At 40.5% G+C, this 20,109-nt stretch overlaps 1 protein-coding gene across 1 annotated transcript in view; it reads left to right on the top strand.

Annotated features, from left to right (window-relative positions):
* The window catches only part of brinp1 (bone morphogenetic protein/retinoic acid inducible neural-specific 1), a 105,323-nt gene that overhangs the window by 85,041 nt on the left and 173 nt on the right, over positions 1 to 20,109 (top strand). Inside the window, exons 6-7 of the mRNA XM_030066160.1 lie at positions 6,096 to 6,318; positions 18,862 to 20,109. The exon at positions 18,862 to 20,109 is cut by the window's right edge and continues 173 nt beyond it. Of these exons, the coding sequence (XP_029922020.1) occupies positions 6,096 to 6,318; positions 18,862 to 20,002 (1,364 nt within the window). The 3' untranslated portion in view covers positions 20,003 to 20,109. The remainder of the gene's footprint in view (positions 1 to 6,095; positions 6,319 to 18,861) is intronic.

Below are 20,109 nucleotides of genomic sequence, written 5' to 3'. Positions count from 1 at the left end.
CAACCTACCAGCAAAGTAAAAATATACTTACAGTATGAATCATAGAAGAAAAAAAAAGATTTACTGTGAGTCACTGAAAATCACTCACTGCAATAAATCTGTTAAGAAATCCTGACATGAAACACCTAAAAATGAGGCTAAAGAAAAGAGGAGGTTTTAATCATCAGCATAACTACAGCAGTTGGATCGACTAAATTTGATTCTTAACAAAACTGCATGCAGACAATTTGTCCTGTGCCTGAAGGTACAGAGGAAAAGGAAAAATGTTTTTCATAACAATGCAAATAACTAGACCTATATTAGATTTGCAACGTATTTGCAACTATAATGAGACTAGACTGTCATTTAATCATAGGTTTGTGAGTAAATGGATGTATCTTTTGTTAATTAACCCTCTAGTTTCTGTCTTTATCAAGACACTTTCCCCTTATAGTTATCGCCATCTTGGAATTTCTTTAGATTGAAAAGAATCAGAAAACCTGAAACTGGATAATAGGGTGGAGCTGTGTACAATGAGGATGTCAACACAGGTAGCTGGCCTGGTAGCAAATAATTAATGAGCAAGGTGCTTTCTTAATTAATGACAGTATCAGGAATTAAAGTAAAATAAAAAAAACAAAAACAAAAACAAACTGGAGAATCTTTCAGTGTGTTCAGGCCAAAAGCAAAGTGAATTTTCACATTGCAGGCTCACGTGAATACAGCAGCACATTTCTCGTGTTCACGTCATTCGCAAGACAGAAATTCGCGTCATTCACATTGCTCGGCACGAATTCACGTCTATTTGTTTCTTTGCATTTAATTTGTAGGTAATCACGCCACGTTAAAAACCTGCCTCAAGCTTGGAAATAAATATACCTATAGTACATACCTATAGTGCATACCCCTCTCTTTGTCCCTAAATGAAATCACTTAATGCTTCACATTAAAAATATTAGTGGAAGTTTTTTGTTCGTTTATTTGTTTGTTTGTTTTTTATGTGGTTAGATTATCAACTACGGTCCAGCTTTCACGATACTTAGTGAGTGCAAGGCGTAGAGTTACATTTAATTCAGTTTAAGGCATGAAGGGATGTTTTTTCATTGAGAAAAACTCTAAATATATCATATTGATGATGAACAGAGATGATTTTTAAGGGCTTTAAATCAATGGTTCAAACTAATTAGCCTCCTGCTGATATAAATGACAGGCCTGCTTACCTCTCTCTGCTACAGTTCAGTAACATCCATGCAAGGCAGAAAAAAAAAAAAATCTAAACAAGGGATGGGATCAATGACCCCAGAATCATAAACATAGAGGCCCACTCAGAAACTTGTCTTGCCTTTCTCTTTTCAATAGATAAAGTAGCTGCAGGGTGCATGCCAAATGATGTGAAAGATGTTTTATAAGCAATTCTACATCCTAAGATGTCTCTAGGGACAAAATAGGAGGTCGTAAAAATCAGCTCATTGGGGAGCGGAACCTGAGAAACTTTACTTCCCACAAAATCAGCGGACTGAGGCTGGAACTGGGGAATATTTGACTACACTTCATACCAGCTACAGTGCCTAATCCTTTTACGCTAACTTGAAATGACAATAACTTCTCATAATACATTAAATAGTTCATCATAATTAAGACTGTCAAAGTTAATGCATTAATGCATGTGATTAATTTGAGGACCTTAACGCTTTATTAAAAAACTTTTAACCACTTTTGACCTTAAACCCCACCTGACGTCACACATGACGCATGCACATGCCGCTAACACTGAGCTAATGAAAACCAATAACAGACAAAATGAATGACAAGACGCAGTCAGACTTGCCACTGGCTTGCAAGCCTTTCCAATGGATCTCAGTATCGTACCAAAGTCATGTGGACACACTGCAACACTGAAATGTTGTTCTGTTGGAGCACAACTTTAAAATATCACCTAAATGCCAAACATGTTTTGCTGGCTAATGATGCTAGTGTGTGTGTAGAGCACACTTGTGGTTTGTGTAAGGGGCAAATCTGTCAGCAAAACGGACCAATGCAGTTGCTAAATGGATTTCCATGGACTGTAGGCCCTTAAGCATTGTTTAAGACAACATGCTGAAAAACATCACAGAGATTGCACCGGAGGATCCATCATGCAACCTCCTTTATAGACAATATTTATTTCCAAAACACACCAGCTATACAAAAGTGAAAGGGTAAGCAAACAAGTAATTTAGTACATCTAAAATATGTGATTTATCATGATTAATTCATGTGATTAACACAATTAAAGAAATGAATTATGTGACAGCCCTAATCATAATACATCTTACACATGGCCATGGCTTGACTTTTTTTCTATATGTTGGTCTATTTTTGCCACCTCCCATGTTTCATGATTTAACACCGCTCACATTATAGTTTGTCCAATTTCACAAATCCAAATCCTTAGAACTTTGAGCACAAGAACGGGCTACAACAAGCCTGCATCTATCAATACCAAGACAGCAGCAAGTGTTTTGAAAACAGTGGCAGGAGACTCGGCAGCCAGGGAAGTTAGAGGAGAAAGTAGCTGCTTCTGAGTGCTGCTGCAGCTGCACCAGGCCCGGAGACAGGAGGCAGGCACAGTGCGGCTGATGAGACAGAGCAAATCAGACACCATTAAATCAAGCAGTGCTTACACTTTGATGAGATTGCCTCCCATTCACTTTGGCTATCTCTCAGCAGACTCCCACCCACAAATAAAACTCGTCGGATAGGCGCGCATCACTAGAATGACCTATTTTTGGATGCGAAATGGCACATTTTGCCAAAAGGCGACAAGTTTGAGGCTCTGATAAAAACTACTTTTTGAGTTGTGTCTTAAATAGCTGGAAAAGAGTTTGCCAGTTACATCTCTAGGGTGATCATCTTTTTTCTTTGTAGTACACTGTCAAGGTCCAAAGAGATTTTTAAATCTAGATTCTGGTACAATGAGTTAAGTGCCTCATTATATAAGCTGTGATGGATACACTTACTATTTTAGTATTAATTAATTAAATAAATAATCAGTCAATCAATAAACAATTAAAATTATCAACTCAACTTCAACTCAATTTCAAAAAATCTACTATTGAGAAAATACATGGTGAAAACAAGATGAAACAGAGGAATAACTTTCTCCAAGTTAGAAAAGGTTAGATACTAATTTTAGTAATTAATTGCAATGATTGCAATGAAGACATTGTTTACTTAATTCCTATGATAGTGAGCAAAATCAAATCTCTAAAATGTCATTATACAAACATATATATTTAGATTGTATAATTTGTGTAAAAAATATGACAAGGACAACGAAATGTCTTAGAATAATTACCTGACTATACTTTGCTCTTATCAATGATAAGAGATCATGGATATGAGAAAATAAATAATCGCCTGTTTTTTGTCAATTAATAATACAGGCTCTCAAAAAAAAAGAGAGAGAGAGAGAATTCCCATAACTGCACGTTTAAGTCTAAACTCCATCATTCCCATGTTGTGCAGCTATAATAGGTTGCAGTCAGTGTATGTTTCCACAGGTAAGTGAAATTTTCAGGAGATGCTTCATTTTGACACTGTTTTGACACACAACAAGACCTGCTGTTCAGTGGTGCAGTGTTAATAAGACCCAGCTTGACGTTGGGAATTGAATCTTGATTTAAATGATCACAACGTGTATGTGCAAAAAAGGGACTAACGGCTTTGTTTAGGTTAACAGTTTTGATTACACATGGCACAATGAACGTAATGAAATTTTCATTTACATTTGATGTGCCAGTGAAATGTTTTCCAGAAGTGGATAGCGGGCTCCATAATTTCTGTGACGCTATGGATGTTATACAAGTTGTTTTCATCTTTTGAAAGCAGTGCTTCTTATGTTATAACTCTCACTCTCTGATGAATAAGGAGGGTGTTTATAAAGTCAAGTAGTTTGCAAAACACTAGGCTGGATGAAATTTTGATGACTCCATTATCTGGGATGCCACAAAGTGAGATGCAGTGCTAAGGGGAAATGGGGAAACGCAGGGTTAGATAACAGGGATCTGTGATCAGGATGTGGTGGCTGACTGGAGACAGAAATCATACAAGAAACCCTGGCATCCTGGGAAGCTGAGACTAGGAAGGGATCCCTGATCACTCTGAAATTTGATTGGCAACAGTGGATCTGGGTGGAGGGACCTGGAAACCCTGGAACTGGTGTGAGGGAGTGACTTCGCTTTTTCTGGAAACTTGGTTGAGGAATCTGACAACTCTGGATATAGGTCGGGGGAGGGACCTGGCATCTCTGGAAGTTGGGTGAAGGAATATAGGAAGTCTGAATAAGGAGAGGAAAATGAGGCTGGCTTCTCTGAAGAAAACAAGCAACGGTGCCTGACATTTCTGCACCTCAGCATTTCTTAGTGGGGGGTGGAAAAGAGCCCTTATCTCTCTGTAAGGAATATGAAAGATGCTATAAACCTTTCTTGAAATGGTCTGTAGAAGGGTCCTGGCTTGCAGATCTCTCCATCACTGGAGGGAGGAGGATCAGTTCTTCAAAAAATATCTTCTTGACCTCTGCAACTCCTAAGGTTTTTGGCAATGTGTGTTTTAATCTCCGTGGAGTTCAGCAACCCCTCAGTTCTGAGATACATCATCATTTATATAATGAGTGGAAGTGTGCATGTTTTTACATAAATCATTCATGGCAATATAACAAAGAAAATACACATGTAGACCCTGAATAGATATGGTGACTTTGCACGAGGATTCTTCTGTGCTCTCTGCTGGGACCACGATGCATTTGTAGGCTTTACATCATTACCTCAAATGTTTACAGTAATTGTGTTGTTTATGTTGTTTATCATCACTGGAATTTTTAAGGCACCCTGGTTGTTTGACACTCTAGTTTCTTAAGTAGCACACCAAGTAAAAGATCCTAACCTATTATGTTTTGCCATCACTACAAAAGGCATACAAAAATTCTGTTTCAGTAAATCTCCATTTCCATTGATGATGATGAATATTGAAAGAGCTGCTATTATAAATAGGGGTCAGGTGACCTGAATAATTGAATAATCATATTGACAGTGCAAGGCTCTTCAGAAAACATAGGAGGAAGCAGAGGTTGACTTGAAGTGAGAAAAAAAAAAGCTTTTTTTTTTTTTTTTTTTTTTTTTTTTTCATCTCTCTCCTGAAGCTTGCAAATTCAAGAACAATTTATTCCAAGGCTGATTCTTTAATTTGGTCCACAGCTGTTCTGTTGGGATTTAGGCTTGAGCTAAAATTTACCAGTCCAGTACATGTTTCATTAAATATAAATTAGTTTTGTGGTGTGGCATTGCTCTGATCTACAGGAAATATAGTGATCACAGATATCCATTCCATTTAGAAATTTCCCAAAAGTGTAAATTTTGTATCTGCCACTTTAGTGTGGGATGTTGTTAAAGGTGCTCAGAAACACCCTCCTCAACCCACACCCAAACACTCCCATCCCTAAACACTGAATACAACCTAGTTGCACAGATAATTACTTTAAAACATAATTCCACTATATGACTAAATTGTTACAGAATTTCAGCTGAATTTAGTATTGTGGTGGATTTTTTTTTTCTCTTGAGAAGCTTCAGTCTAACTTTCTCGTCTGGTCTGACTTGATTGATGAGCTGATCTGCGACAATGGAACGATGTGCTGTGATCTCTTTCACTGTCGAAACTGGTTATTACTTTTAACATCAGCACAAGAGGAATTTAAAAAATATTCAATTCTGTGAGGTCAAATTATACTTATTTGTTTAGTATAACTGACAAATTGCTCAGGAACCTGTCTGTTTAAAAAGGACTTGTGCACAGCTGAGTGTTTTGAAATGGAGAGAGCTACGTCTTTGCAACCTACTTCTGTCCCATCTCCCCCGCTCCCTGACTCAATACCTCCCACAAATTCAAATCTTTCAATTCAACATTTGTATTCCACTTTCACCCTCTCTCTACCTGTCTACCTCCATTCTTTTCCCCCTTACATTGTTATGTCCTGTTCTGCACTCACCTTTTTCTGTCACACCTCTTCATTCTCTCTGCACTTCTTGTCTTTCTATTTCGCCTCCTGCTCTCTCACTCCACCCTTCCCTGTCATCCAGATGAGTTCAAGTCCTTCCTGAAGAGGCTGCCCTCCACTCACTTCCTGCCCATCAGCAGTGTGCATCTCCTGTGGGGCAGTGACTGGGACCTGCAGGCCCGCTACAGGCTACTTCAGAGTTCCCTGGAGATCCAGCGGCTCAAGATCCAACGCACTGCCCGCAAGCTCTTTGGCCTCAGCATCCGTTGTCACCACAATCCTAACCACCAGATGCCTAGGGAGAGGTGGGTAGAAATACGACATTGGCGATGAAACTGGCACCATGCAAATTGGATATCACTTTGCCGGATGACATAAACACAGACTGCTGTTTTTGGTGTCTGTGATTTTGCTGTTGATGTTTTGGATATTTCTGTAGTTAGTTCGGCATGGGAGAAAAGCACCGATACTGCAGATGTGAGCTTTAATCTCAGAGTATTGACATCACTGAAAAGCATTGCTCCTGTGAGATGATGTAGAAACTTTATCTTTATTGTCTCCTCTTGAAGCATGCGCTGGAATAATGTCATCCATTTTATATCTCAACTTTTGGTTCTGTTGTGTCTGTCCATCAAGTTAACTTAGCACTGAAGCTTGCACAAGCCCAAGGCACCCCAGTTTACTCTTGTATTTCACATTGCAGTCTGAGGGAAAAAAAAAAAAAAAAAAGTTGCAGCGGGAGTTCTCTGGATAGGTCATTGCGCACATCTGTCACCACCCACTGCAGTGGCAGCTTGAGAGCCTTGCTACAGATGTGCTATGGTGCCAGCATTGCCTGAAAAATTTCACATTCACTGTGCAAAGTATTTAAAGTTCCTCACTGAAACATAAAATACTCACAACATTATTCCGTGTCAGGGATGTCAACATATCAATAGAAACCAAGAGAATATGCTGAATATTAATTGAAGAGGTCGGAAAATGAGCAGCTGTCAAATGACACTAAGGGTGGAGCACACCCACACTTGTATGTGAGAGTTGGCAAAGGCTCGTTTTGAAGTGTTATCAAAGAACTGCAGTATGCACTTCCTGTTCCATGGAGTATGCATCAGGGGCGCCTGGAAACACAAGCAGCGTGTTAGTTAGCTTGTCTGTGTGCAACTGTGCTTTGCATCAGATGAATTTATTTGATTCCATCACCATCGTGTATGTGTGTGTGTGTGTGCGGCCTTGCTTTAGTTAAACAACAGTAATCCAGTCTTAAGGTGCTTATAGATGACTTTATATTTTCTTGTGGATTTTTAGATTAATGAATACCTTGTGTCAACCTTATGTCAGCATGTTCCCACTAAAATCAAGATAATAGCAAAGGAAAAAAAGCAAAAAATTTAAACAACTGTGCTCTTTGCAGTTGACAGAAAGTCCTTCAATACATTTAAGGTCTGTTATTTGGTTGCCACTATTAGTCAAAGCACTTCACAGTACCATGTGTGTATACACAATTAGCACAGGTGGTCCCAGTGGGAAAAGAACACTGGCAGTGTTAAAGCCATCTACCCATTGAGCCGAGCTGCAGGGCCTCACAGTTTCCACTCAAGTCTAATATTTTCATCCAACTTCACTGAAACAGTAATTAAATGTCATTATGCATGAACATGAACATGCGGTACAGCATATACCGCCGGTAGCCCTGTGTAATTGTTAACATGTGCCAATTCCACACGTTGGATTTTCAGCAAAGTTTAATAATTTCATTCTTGTTGAACTTGTTTCACATTAGAGGATGAACATATCTCCATGGCTACAACTGAAAAGGGACATAAAGCATACCTATTCTATAAATAGTAGCTACTATCTAGCTTCCTCTAAGCATTCTAGCCAGTTGTTGCAACTCCACACAGCCAATCAGAACTATGTTTGCTCATTGGCCATTAGAGCTACATGTCTACTGTACCAGGTTTGAGAAAAATAAACATATACATTATCTAAATAGAAATGAGGCCTTAAGTTCCTGGTGTTGTTTGATTGGATTTATAATGGATGATTTGATCCCTGATGCAATATCTATCATAACATGCACTTCTAATCCATTATCTATCCTCATCTCAATTCTTCTTGAATATGTTACAATCTGGACATACTCATTGCCAGAAGTTGCAATGGTAGTGATAGCAATACCTGAATTTTTCTAGCAGTGAATGCAGGTGTCACCCTCCTAAAGCCAAACTGTGTGTGACTTTAACAGGATTAAGCGCTGCACTGAGGTGTGACAACTGTATTTAGCTGCAGTGTGTATGTAACTGCTGAGTATTATAAATTAGGGCAATTATGAATGTGTCTGTGTTGCAAATTCCCATTAAAATTTATGTATGCATGATGTGAGATGCAAAGTAGCGCACACATTCTCATGTTTGTATTTGAGAAATTCCACTTTGCATGGATGAAACCATGATTAGACCACTGGTCATTAGGATAAGACCACACTAAAATAATCACAACTACAAAAAAATCATATTGAAATGACAAGCAAAGCTGAAGCCTATGTGACAAGCGTAACCAGGACACAACTACCCACACTAACTAAGTGTTATTTTGTGGAATCCATTTCGGTGTGATGCAATGTAACACCATTATAACAGCATGGTTGTTCCCTCTGCCACTGCCATATCCTAGTGGTAGCAGTCATGCATTTTGTTCACTTGCAAGTTATATAGGGCACTGTTATCTATAGTGGCCAGACTCTAAGTCTCAAAGCATCAAAGCTTTGTCTGTGGGTTCACACACGCAAAGCATGACAGACACATCCAGCTGTGTTCAATACATTTTACTGAGGTAGAAAACTAATTGACATACATTTAAGCATTCAGGCTTTCATCGTTGTACATACAGTACACAAGACTTCCTGACCCCTATGAGCCTAACACAGGTGTACGCAATCTGGTCTAGGCAATATGCAAAAGCATTTATAAAAAAAAAAAAAAAAACATTTATCCCCCATATGAAGAAGAAACATTTTCTACCCTTTGTAGTCTACATCTACATGCATGTGCTTTCCTACATACACAGGACATTACTTACGGTTCGTCCCATTCATCCCATTTTGGTACATACTGTTGTGCATGATGTACATATAACTCACATGCAGTGCATTTGAGATTCACCCACTGAATGTCTTGTTTCTGAGAAGTGTCTATCAACAATATATTATTCATTTTTATTTTACTTTCATGTTCAATTAGTCAATAATAATTAGTCAGTAATATTTAATACTTGGGCAAAAAATAAAATAGAAAACATGGGTAGAATTTCAGGTTATACAGTGCTGATTATATACCGTATTGATCTGAATATATGATGATATTTTTTCCATTGAAAATACCCTGAAAAAACGCCTTCGTCTTATATTGGGGGTCTAAGCAAATACACATGTATTGTACTTGCATATGTTCCGTGTTTGAATACAGTACACTTCCCCCGCTCTGGCACGGTTGGAAGGGGTGTGCTCCAGCACGGTACGGGCGTTCATGCACGAGCACATGAACGGTCACGCACGCAGCGGGCGAACGTGGATACAACGTAAATCATGCAACTTTCCTCCTGCCTCCGCAAAATCGATTAATGCGCAGCGCGATTACCGGCGAATGGCCGTATCGCGCAATCAATAATCAACCATGTTGTCTGTGTTGCTGTCCGCTGTGCTGCTGCAACCGCGTATAAACAAAAGTTGATTTATGATGAAAGGTATATATGGCAGTCTGTGCGCTGCACACCTGTCAGATCCGGCAGACCTGACCGGGTGGGTGCGGTGCCGACCGAGGCACCAGCCGGCATCAGGTGGGCTGGCCGGTGTGCGCCGCCACCCGGTTGAATGTAGCAGCCAGCTGACATGCCGCTCCGGCTGTCAGTTGGACGCTTTCTGAAGTTACCTCCGAAACTGTCAAGGTAAATAAACATCCCTTAACCCTGGCCATGAGTGCAATGTGAGACGGTGGCGGTCTCAGAAAGAAGAGCTAAAAAATGCCCACAGCCAGAGAAGGGCTTTTCGTGGTCCACAAACTGGTCGATTCAACGAGACTGACAGGAGGGTATGCGATTTTGTGAATGAGAAACGTAGTGAAGGACTGCCCCTTACGAGGGCTGTGATGCAGCAGAAAGCACTTGAAGCTGCCACAGAGCTCAACATAGCCCGCACTGAGTTCAAAGCTAGCATGGGCTGGTGTTGCAGAATGCAGTGGCGGATTTAAGAAATTTGGGACCCAAGGCAAAGGCAGGCATGGGGCCCTCTGAGATGAGAGGACAACACACAAAACAGGGGCCCCGAGACACACATAATACGATAAGCATTCTGCTGGCATTTTAGCAAAAGTATTTTAATCAAAAACATAATTAATGTGCGCAAATAAGTAATAACTGTATTAACCATAAGTGTATGAGGAGTTTTATGGGGCCCTCAGGAACTTGGGGCCCTAGGCCACCGCCTAGTTTTGCCTAATGGTAAGTCCGCTCCTGGCAGAATGTCCATATAAAAAGTATTTTTCCAAAAAAGGGTCTTGAAAAAGAGGGGTCGTCTTAAAATCAGGGTCGTCTTTTATCCGGGCCAATACGGTAATTTTATCTAACTGGTAATTTTTTCATTGCATTGTTTTTTTGACACAATAAGACCCAGGCTCCCAACAACTAAAAGAAATAGAGGGAGTTAATTCCCATCCTTATCAGGTGACTTAAGTCATCATTAGCTTTCCTCTCACCTGGAGCTCAGCTATTGTGAGCTCTGTAACCTTGTAGCTGCTAGAACATTCCTCACATTCCTCACTATAGTGTCCCATATGTAGGCTCATCTGTGTCGCACCACCACAATGTCAGCATGGCCGCTGCAACGAATCAAGGTTATAAGTCCTTGCCACAGCGGCCTTGGTTCTGTTCCGGACCGAGCCCTTTGCTGCTTGTTATTCCCTTTCTCTCCTCTGCCTTTCCTCTCTTTCGCTACTGCCGCTATCAAATGAAACAGAAATGCCAAAAAAAAAGAGAGAGAGATTTGACAGGAGTGCTGTGTAAACACTAAAATATTGCACAAGTCTACTCACACATTTTAGGCTTACTGCCATTTCTGGATGTCGCTGTTAACTGTCATTGTGTGAACAAGCTTGAATGCTCACAAAAATGGTGATAATGTTGAGCCCTGTCTCCTAATAATTAGGTTCTCATACAGCTAACCTGCATTCTCAATCACGTTTCAATGGAAATGTATTTTTGTCGTGGATTACGTTTGTATGTAACGTATCACAAGAACGCTGGTAATCCTTTAGCTTCAAGGCCTTTCTGGTAGGCAACTGGAGTGGCAAATGGTTTGTAATGTCAACTTAAATAGTGTTACCAGGTGCATATTTTAAGTATATTCAGAATATTCTTAATTAATGATCATAAAATATGCATTTGGGTAATAACATGATATACTCTATCAAGATGGACAATATCAATGACCAGACTGCATTGTGCTTTTGGGAGGTTTTAAATGTGTGGCTCCCATCACTGATGTTGCCCCCATTTCTCCCAATGCCCCCTCCCTTCACCATCAACTCAGTGACATCCCCCTTCATCACCAGCAGAGACTCAGCCTCCACCCCTCACCTCTCATGTAGAGTCTCCAGTGTGGCTGACATCAGACCGCCAGCCCTTCTCCTCAGCCTGTCTGTAGCAGCTGGCCAGATTAGGAGGGAGTTGAAGAGTCTCCACTGAGGCAAAGCTGCAGGCCCCAAGAGGGTCAGCCCCTGGGCTTGGAAGGTGTCTGCCAACCAGCCACTTTAACACACCCTCAACCTGTTACTGCAGAGGGTACAGATGATGTGGGAAAAATCAGAGTCCAAGTGCCCAAAAAGCTGCTCCAAATCATCATACTTGACCCCAGAGCAGTCGCTTTAAAGCAACTACAAGGAGATTTTAACTGGTTATGAAACAGTCTCAACTTAATACTGAGGCCTCTATGTGACCCACATAAGCAAACGAGACCATCAGCAAGAATTTTGGCTATTTCTAGTTAATTCTAAATGCCTGTCAATCGGTTGGTGTCACTGTGGAGTGACACCATTGATTTACTGGTTGCCTGTGTTAAAAGTCATTTCCCAGTTCACAGTCAACCAGGCTCCACTGTATTTACCTTCACTCTGCCTCTGGCTCCATTTCTTGTCCTCCCTGTCCCATGTTTGGCTGCTCTACCCACTGTCTGGACTGACTAGCTAACACTGCTCTAGCCTCAGAGCTAGGTAGCCACCAACCCTAAAAGATTTGGTGGTTTTTGATGTGTCCTAATTTGCACTGAATATCCAAGTGTTTTGCTGTCTTGTTGTTATCTTTCTGAGTGAAGCTAAGCCAAACTTTGGAGAGTTTGGTGTGGTTCAGGATGTGAACAGAAGTCTTTTCTCACATGCCATGTTGATGTCTTTCTTTCAAGCACTTTCAAAACAAGACAAGATCAAGATCTTTTCTACACAAGGCAGTGGTGCTCATGTGAAATGCAGTCTTTACTCTGGGAAACGCTAACACTTTGGTCCACAGGGGCTGCCAAAATCAACACAAAATGAAAGTTACTTGTAGTTGCTTTGACATCTTACATCACGAAGATCCTTGAGTGACTTTAGTCTTGGCTCATCTCAAAACTCTGGTGAGAGACTCTTTAAATCCCGTACAGTTGGCATACCAGACTAACTCTGCTGTGGACAATGTCATCCATTATCCAGTGGCATTACAGCATTATAATAATGCCTGCTACACCAGGTACAACTCCAGGTATTTAGGGAAGGCAGGCTGCACATAGAGTCATGGTACCTAGAGATCTCTGACTCAGTGATAATTGGATGTACGGGGGGAGGGTTGCAGGGATCTATTTGAGGATTTCAGTAAGTGCACGACATGCAAGTATCTGGGGGTAGGTTGAATGACAGTCTGGATTGGAATGTGGTCACGAATGCCCCACACAAGAGGGGAGAGAGCAATTTGAACTTTCTAGAAGACACCGGTCACCCTTTAGGGTTTGTGGTAACCTGTTTCTGTAGGCTAGTTTACCCTTATGATAGTACACAATCCCATCAGCGCTAGTAATGACTGTAAACTGCACAACTTGGTTAGGAAGGCTGGTTTGGAAGGGGAGCACAACTTAGTTTGTCCCTAGCTCTAGCAGGGCAGCACAACATGTTCAGCAACAGACTCAAAATGTTGGGCTGCACAAAAAAAAAAAAAAAGAGGCTCAAGAGCTCGCCTGTGCCAGCTGCTACAAAGTACTTTCGCTCCTCTCAAATGTTCTGTAACAGTTTCAGGCTCCGTTAGAGGACAAGCTGCTGAGGTTTGTGGGCTGATGTTGGAACTCTCTGTACGATCTAAGGAGGAGAGGATGGGGCCGGAGACTGCGGTTATGCGTATAGTCGTTTTTAATTTTTTTTTTTCTGTTCCCTATTTCTGCATTCTTATTTAATTAATCTGTGTCATTGTGCTCCTCACCTGGATTCATCCTACAAATTTTGTTATTACACACTGACTTGTCTGTAATTTGACTGCCACTACTGTGGTTTCTTATTTATTTGTATATCTCCTGTATTTTCCCTGTGGGACTCATAAAGTAAGAGGAACAAGAAAATAACCACACATTGAAGCAGTTTTCCCTCAGAAAATGATTCATTGCTACCTCTTAACAAAACATGATATTTGCCAAGGCTAGCCAACATTTATGGTATATTTTTCACTGGGATAATTAGAGACTATTCACAGATGTGCGCAAAGCACTCTCCTTTCTATTTAGCAACATAAAAGAGAAAAGGTTTGCTCATAAGGGGCACAGTAACAAGGTCTTGAAGTCAAATCTTCATTTGACTAATCAAAATACCACATAGCACATACATATATCTCAATAGTAGATAATAGATTGTGCACTGAGGTGATATCAAATATTTTGAAAAAAAAAAAAAAAGTTCCTCTTTGGACAGTTTATTTGAATACTTTCCACTTTTGTAAAAGAATCTCATTAAATTAGCTTGTTAAGTCCTAACACGTCCATGTACATTTACTGCTTATCTCCTGCATATCTCTTGCTTTAAACTTTTAGGTTTTTAGGTTCTGTCCTTAGCCATTGCTCTTCATAACTTCTGGGTAGCACTCTGTGTGCCTTGTGCATTGATTGCCATTAAGTGCTGGACACCTTTTTAGCTTAGTAGAGGACAGGACATGCTAATTTGCTTGTACTATGACGGAATAATAGTTCCATGCAGTCAACACATGTGATATCTATTTTTATCTCATTTAGTTTATCACTTCATTTTAAATGCTGACTCATAGTGTCATACATAGTGTTTTAACAGTTTTCAGTTGTACTGGTTCTATTTGCTTATGGTGAGACCTTTACATGGTGAGAGAAACAGTAATGGTCATTTTCTCGGCAGGCCCCAAGTGAAAAATCACAAGATGGCATGCCCTTGAAACACAAGAGGTTACTTATTCTGAAACTTGGAAACGTGAATGAACAACTTACAGTATTTAACAATGTTCTACTTCCTCAAAGAGTAGGTTTGAAAGTGAGATTTCTGTTTCTGCAGGTGCACTGTAATAGACTCATTTAGAATACAGATAATTAAATTTGCAGGTCTTCCATGACTTGACAAGCACCAACAGCGGGTCTCACCGTAACTTGTACTTTGATAATTTACAGAAACCAATTGTCTCAGTGCATAGGCTTTACGGAGACAGGCTGAGGAGAGACGCAAAAGGCTGGACATTGGAGGAGCTGCTGTCAGACTTGTTCAATGAGCTCTCGTGGGAAATCCAGAGTGGGAGGTTCAATGTACTTATCAGTGTGTGCCACTGCAGACTTGGTATGTTTGGAGTGTTGGCATTCTTTGTTCAAAATCATTTGTTCTTTCCATTACACCCTGCACTACAGCCAAAATAAAAAAGGAAGTAGGATGAACTGAGGAATCCAAGCATTCAGTTGATAAATAAGTAAAGAAAAGTTTATTTAGGATATGTGCTCAATATTCTTTGTTGCAGAGTACACACAAATGTACTCTACAATGTAGAGTTGCCAGTTCATCTGACATGCATGTCTGAGGACAGTTGGAGAAAACTTGGAGCAAACAGCAGGAAACCTACGCAGACTCAACACAGAAAGGATCAGGATCAAGATTCAAACCAAGGGCTTTTTGTTAACCACTGCAGCACTGTGCCACTGTGCGTTTTATTATAAGAAATACTAAGTTTCTCTAAGAGGCTTTCCTGCCTACTGTCAAGATGACACTTTAGCAGCAGCCTAGCCAGCCCACCAGAGCCATGTGTTTTCACACAGCAGTTTTGTTTTCGTTCACCTGGATGAGGACAGACCAGTGATTCCTCCCATTCTATAGTGATCAGCTGAAACACTCCTGTTTTTTTCTCCAGTTTCAGCTGCACTGAGTCACTCTCTGTGCAGCTAAGAGTGACTGACTGAACAAGAATCGCCACAGCAAAAACATTCTGTAGTTGCCCTGTTAAGCATTTTCCAGTCACAACAAGCCACATACAACCCTGCACGGATTTATTTTATTTTGGAAGTCTGGTGTGTTAAGTAAGGCACCTGAAGTAATTAGTAATTAATTAGTTAGTGAGAAGCTAAATGATCTGTTATCTGTTGTCTATAAATATGCATTAATAAATGGGAAAATTAGAGTCTGAAATATTAAACATATTGTCAATTTGTCCCTGAATGGCATCTCAATACCATTAGGACATAGTAACAGCCTACCAAATGTGATATTGATGGCATAGAAAGTGAAGGAAGTAGAGCCAATTAAAATCTTCAACAGATATAGAAAAGACATCTTGTATTGATTGACCCTGAAACATGCAGCTTAGTGCTTATGAGGGTCTGCAGGCACTTCACGTTACATTTCACATTAGTGATCTGTTCTTGGTTTTCCGATCTTGGCCCTCCTGCATGGTCATGTCGCTCGCAGCTATATTTTTATTCTATTTTTGATGAGTGGGCTGCTTGCTGCATATCATACCCATATCCATACAGAACTATTGCAGCTGTGAAGTCTATGAGATGTTTATTCATATTTTGTCGAAATTAGAGGTCTGAGAAACTGGGTTCAAGAGACAGATAGAGAAAGAGAGACTGCTTTTTGTAGTTTGACTTATTTCAAAATATCTTCAGAGCAATTTGAGAAGGTAGATTATAGTTAACCCACTGCTGAGGAAATTGATTTCAGTTTCCCAGTTTCCTTTTAGATATGTGTTATAACATGCAGTGAGTGACAATATATTGAATGAAACTACAGTAGAGTAGAGAACAAAACTTATATTAGTGAAGGTAGTATGTAATGAAGGTAGTAATGTTTAAAAGAGCAGTGTGTCAAGTTAAGCAACTGCCATTGGAATCAAGGCAAACACACATTTTAGGCTACACAAGATATATCCAACCAATCATAATGGTTACGGAAGTTGAGAGTGAAAACAAAAGCAGTAGCAGTGTGACGCTAATCTCTAAGGGTAACAGCAAATGTTGCTTGAACAACAAATGTAAAAGCCGAGCATTACTTCCATGGATGTGGTTAGTCCAGGCATTCAACAGCTTGAAATGTATTTTAACGACAGACTAGATTAGCATTGCCGGACACAGGAGCAACAGCAAGAGTGGCCTGGCTGTGTGTGTGTGTGTGTGTGTGTGTGTGTGTGTGTTGTTTGGGAGCCGGGGGGAAGGGGGATTTTCCACAACAAAACAAAGCTGCCGTGCCAGATTAAGTATTTTCAGAGCTTGAAATCCTGTGGTCATCACAGTAACAGTGGATTGACTGGTGCTGATCAACAACACTCATGTTGTGGTCATTTGCACATTTGAGCAAGTAACATACTGCATGTTGCACCTTTAATTACATTTAGTCTTAAGCTCACTATTTCTCTAGATTTACCTCACCATGAAAAATCTAGGCACCCAACAGGCCAACCTGATATTGCGAAAACAGGTTACTATAAAATTTTTCTCTGACTTTTTTCACCTCTTAAATAAAGATAAATAGTGCTAGATAAAAAGTGCTGTTACTTACCTGACCCATTTGACAGTTGAAACATGTCTGGTAGCTAAATAGCAACACCTTATTTGTCTTTATTTAAGAAGAAACAAGTAAAGACAGACATTTCCCAGCTGATGTTGCACCTTGTCTTATTGTGTTTTACACATAGTCATATTTCTGTTATGAGATCTCCCCACAGGAATTGTATGGAAACTTCTAAACTTAACTACATTGAATTTAATAAGTATAGCAGTTTGCCTCAAGTATGGTGAACAGAGCAGTTTGTCTTATGTAAAGATGATTAATATTGACAAATGTGGTGTAGCATCACTTCCAGCTAAATCATTTGCATCCAGGCCATGCAATGACTTGAATTATTCATGCTCAGAATGAAGCATATTTACATATATGAATGTACTTTCCTATGTATTATTTAGCTATACTTGCTATTGATTTTGACAAGCATATTTGCACAAGTTTTTTTCAGTACTCCCACGTAGTAACAGTCTTTGCAAATATTCTGACCAAATTTTGCAATTTATTTGGAACATAATGTTCAGTGGAGAATATGGAATCGTCGTGTTTGTCCCACGTTGTTGTTCACAACATTGTTACATTGTTGTTCACAGCATCTCGGTTTCTTGTCACTCCATCTTTGTTCCTCTTTTTTCCTCTGCAAATTTAATTAACCTACTGTGTCGTCCTGTGTTTTTTCCCCCTTTCCCCTTGCTCCAACACAAGAGGGAGCTACAAAGTACATTGTACCAGAGCTGCTTGATGGCCCATTTCAAACAGATTCTGCTATAATTGGTGAAAACAAATTCAGTTCAGTTGTGTTTGTGTCAATACAAAAATTAATTAAACAGTCAAGTGAAAGTTAAAAAAGGGGGGGAAAAGTTCCAGTAAGGGGGGGAAAAGTTCCAGTAACACAGGCACCTATATAACTCTTGTTTCTTTTTATTTCATATTAATAACCTTTATTTATAGTACTGTCTTAAAACAAAGTTACAAAGTGCTGCACGAAACTCTTTCTAGCAAGTTTCTTCTTTAAGAAAAGAAGTATAGTAAAATTGTGAAATGACTGGTAAAAGACAAAATATAATTGTCTACACCAAAAGCAGATTAAGACAGATTTGCAGGTGTAACATGGCCTTTAATGGCCTCTTAAACGCAGTTACTGAGGTGACAGATCAAATGTGATGAAGGAGGAGGTTCCTCAGTTTTGGGGCAACAACTGCAAATGCACAGTCACCATTAGTTACCATCCTAGACCTTGAGACAGACCCCAGACTGAAGATCAAAGGGATCTTAAGGGATTCAAAGGACATAGTATCTCTAAAAATATTGTGGGGAGCCTGACCACATAAAGCTTTGCTCGTGATGAAAAGACTTTTAAACTCAAACCTCCTGTAGACTCCTCCGGTAGCCCATGTAAAGAAGCCAAAACTGGTGCATTATAAATCCATTCCCTACCTTAGAGCAATAGCAGCTGGGGTTCAAAGTCGTCTGTTCTAGGCTCATTTTGCAAACAGCTCGGGGGCTTTCTGGCCTGCTAAATTGCAGGATCATCCATTATAGATAATGCTTAGGTTTGTAACCATGTCAAGTTAACCTTCAACCCATACCTCCATTCTGAGAAATCAGAATTTACCTGCTATATTCACCAAAAAGTTTGACAACTGTCAAGATGACAAGGAAAGAAGAACAGTGTTAAAATTTGGCAGTGGAAATGGATTTTATAATTGGTCATTCTCTCTCTCACTCACTCACTCACTCTCTCTCTCTCTCTCTCTCTCTCTCTCTCTCACATTGTCATAGGTCTGTGATGCAGTGGCTCAACAGGGTTCAGTCCTTCCTCTACTGCAATGAGAATGGCTTCTGGGGGACCTTCCTGGAGAGCCAAAGGACATGTGTGTGCCACACAGGTGTTACATTGTGCCAGCGACCCATCCCTTGCATCATCGGTGGCAACAACAGCTGTGCCATGTGCAGTCTGGCCAACATTTCGCAATGTGGCTCTTGCAACAAGGGCTACAAGTTGTACCGTGGTCGCTGTGAGCCCCAGAATGTGGACTCGGAGCGCAGTGAGCAGTTCATCAGCTTTGAAACAGATCTGGACTTCCAGGACCTGGAGCTCAAATACCTGTTGCAGAAAATGGATTCGCGACTCTACATTCACACTACCTTCATCAGCAATGAGATCCGCCTTGAGACCTTCTTTGACCCGCGATGGCGAAAGCGCATGTCCCTGACTCTGAAGAGCAACAAGAACCGGATGGACTACCTCCACATGATAGTGGGTCTATCGATGAAGATCTGTCAGATGCGCAACAGCAGCATTGACCCCATGTTCTTTGTTTATGTCAATCCCTTCAGTGGTAGCCACTCAGAGGGCTGGAGCATGCCTTTTGGGGAGCATGGTTACCCACGTTGGGAGAAAGTTCGGCTGCAGAACTCCCAGTGTTTCAACTGGACTCTGCTACTGGGAAACAGGTGGAAGACCTTCTTTGAGACAGTACACATCTACCTACGTAGCCGTGCTAAGATACCCACTGGCTTACGCAATGACACAGGTCAGGGACCGGTGGACCTTGCAGACCCCAACAAGCGCCAGATCTATATAAAGATCTCAGATATCCAAGTGTTTGGCTACAGCCTGCGCTTCAATGCTGACCTGCTACGTAGTGCTGTGCAGCAGGTCAACCAGTCATACACCCAAGGAACTCAATTCTACTCATCCTCATCTGTCATGCTCTTGCTACTGGACATTAGGGATCGGATTAACCGCCTGGCCCCTCCAGTTGCGCCTGGAAAGCCCCAGCTGGACCTGTTCTCTTGTATGCTAAAGCACAGGCTCAAGCTCAACAACAGTGAGATGATTAGAGTAAACCATGCCTTGGACATGTACAACACAGAGATACTGAAACAATCAGATCACCTGACTGCTAAACTCTGCTGAATTACATTAACATTAACAAAAGAAACACAGACTAAAAACAGAGACCTAAAGAGAACAAAAGAGAACTGTGAGGGGATACAAATCTTTACTTTCTTTTTTCATTTTGG

Source organism: Myripristis murdjan, chromosome 12 (assembly GCF_902150065.1).
Source record: "Myripristis murdjan chromosome 12, fMyrMur1.1, whole genome shotgun sequence".
Classification (NCBI taxonomy): domain Eukaryota; kingdom Metazoa; phylum Chordata; class Actinopteri; order Holocentriformes; family Holocentridae; genus Myripristis; species Myripristis murdjan.
The sequence above is the reverse complement of the archived record's forward strand: the minus strand, read 5'-3'. Positions and strand labels throughout refer to the sequence as shown.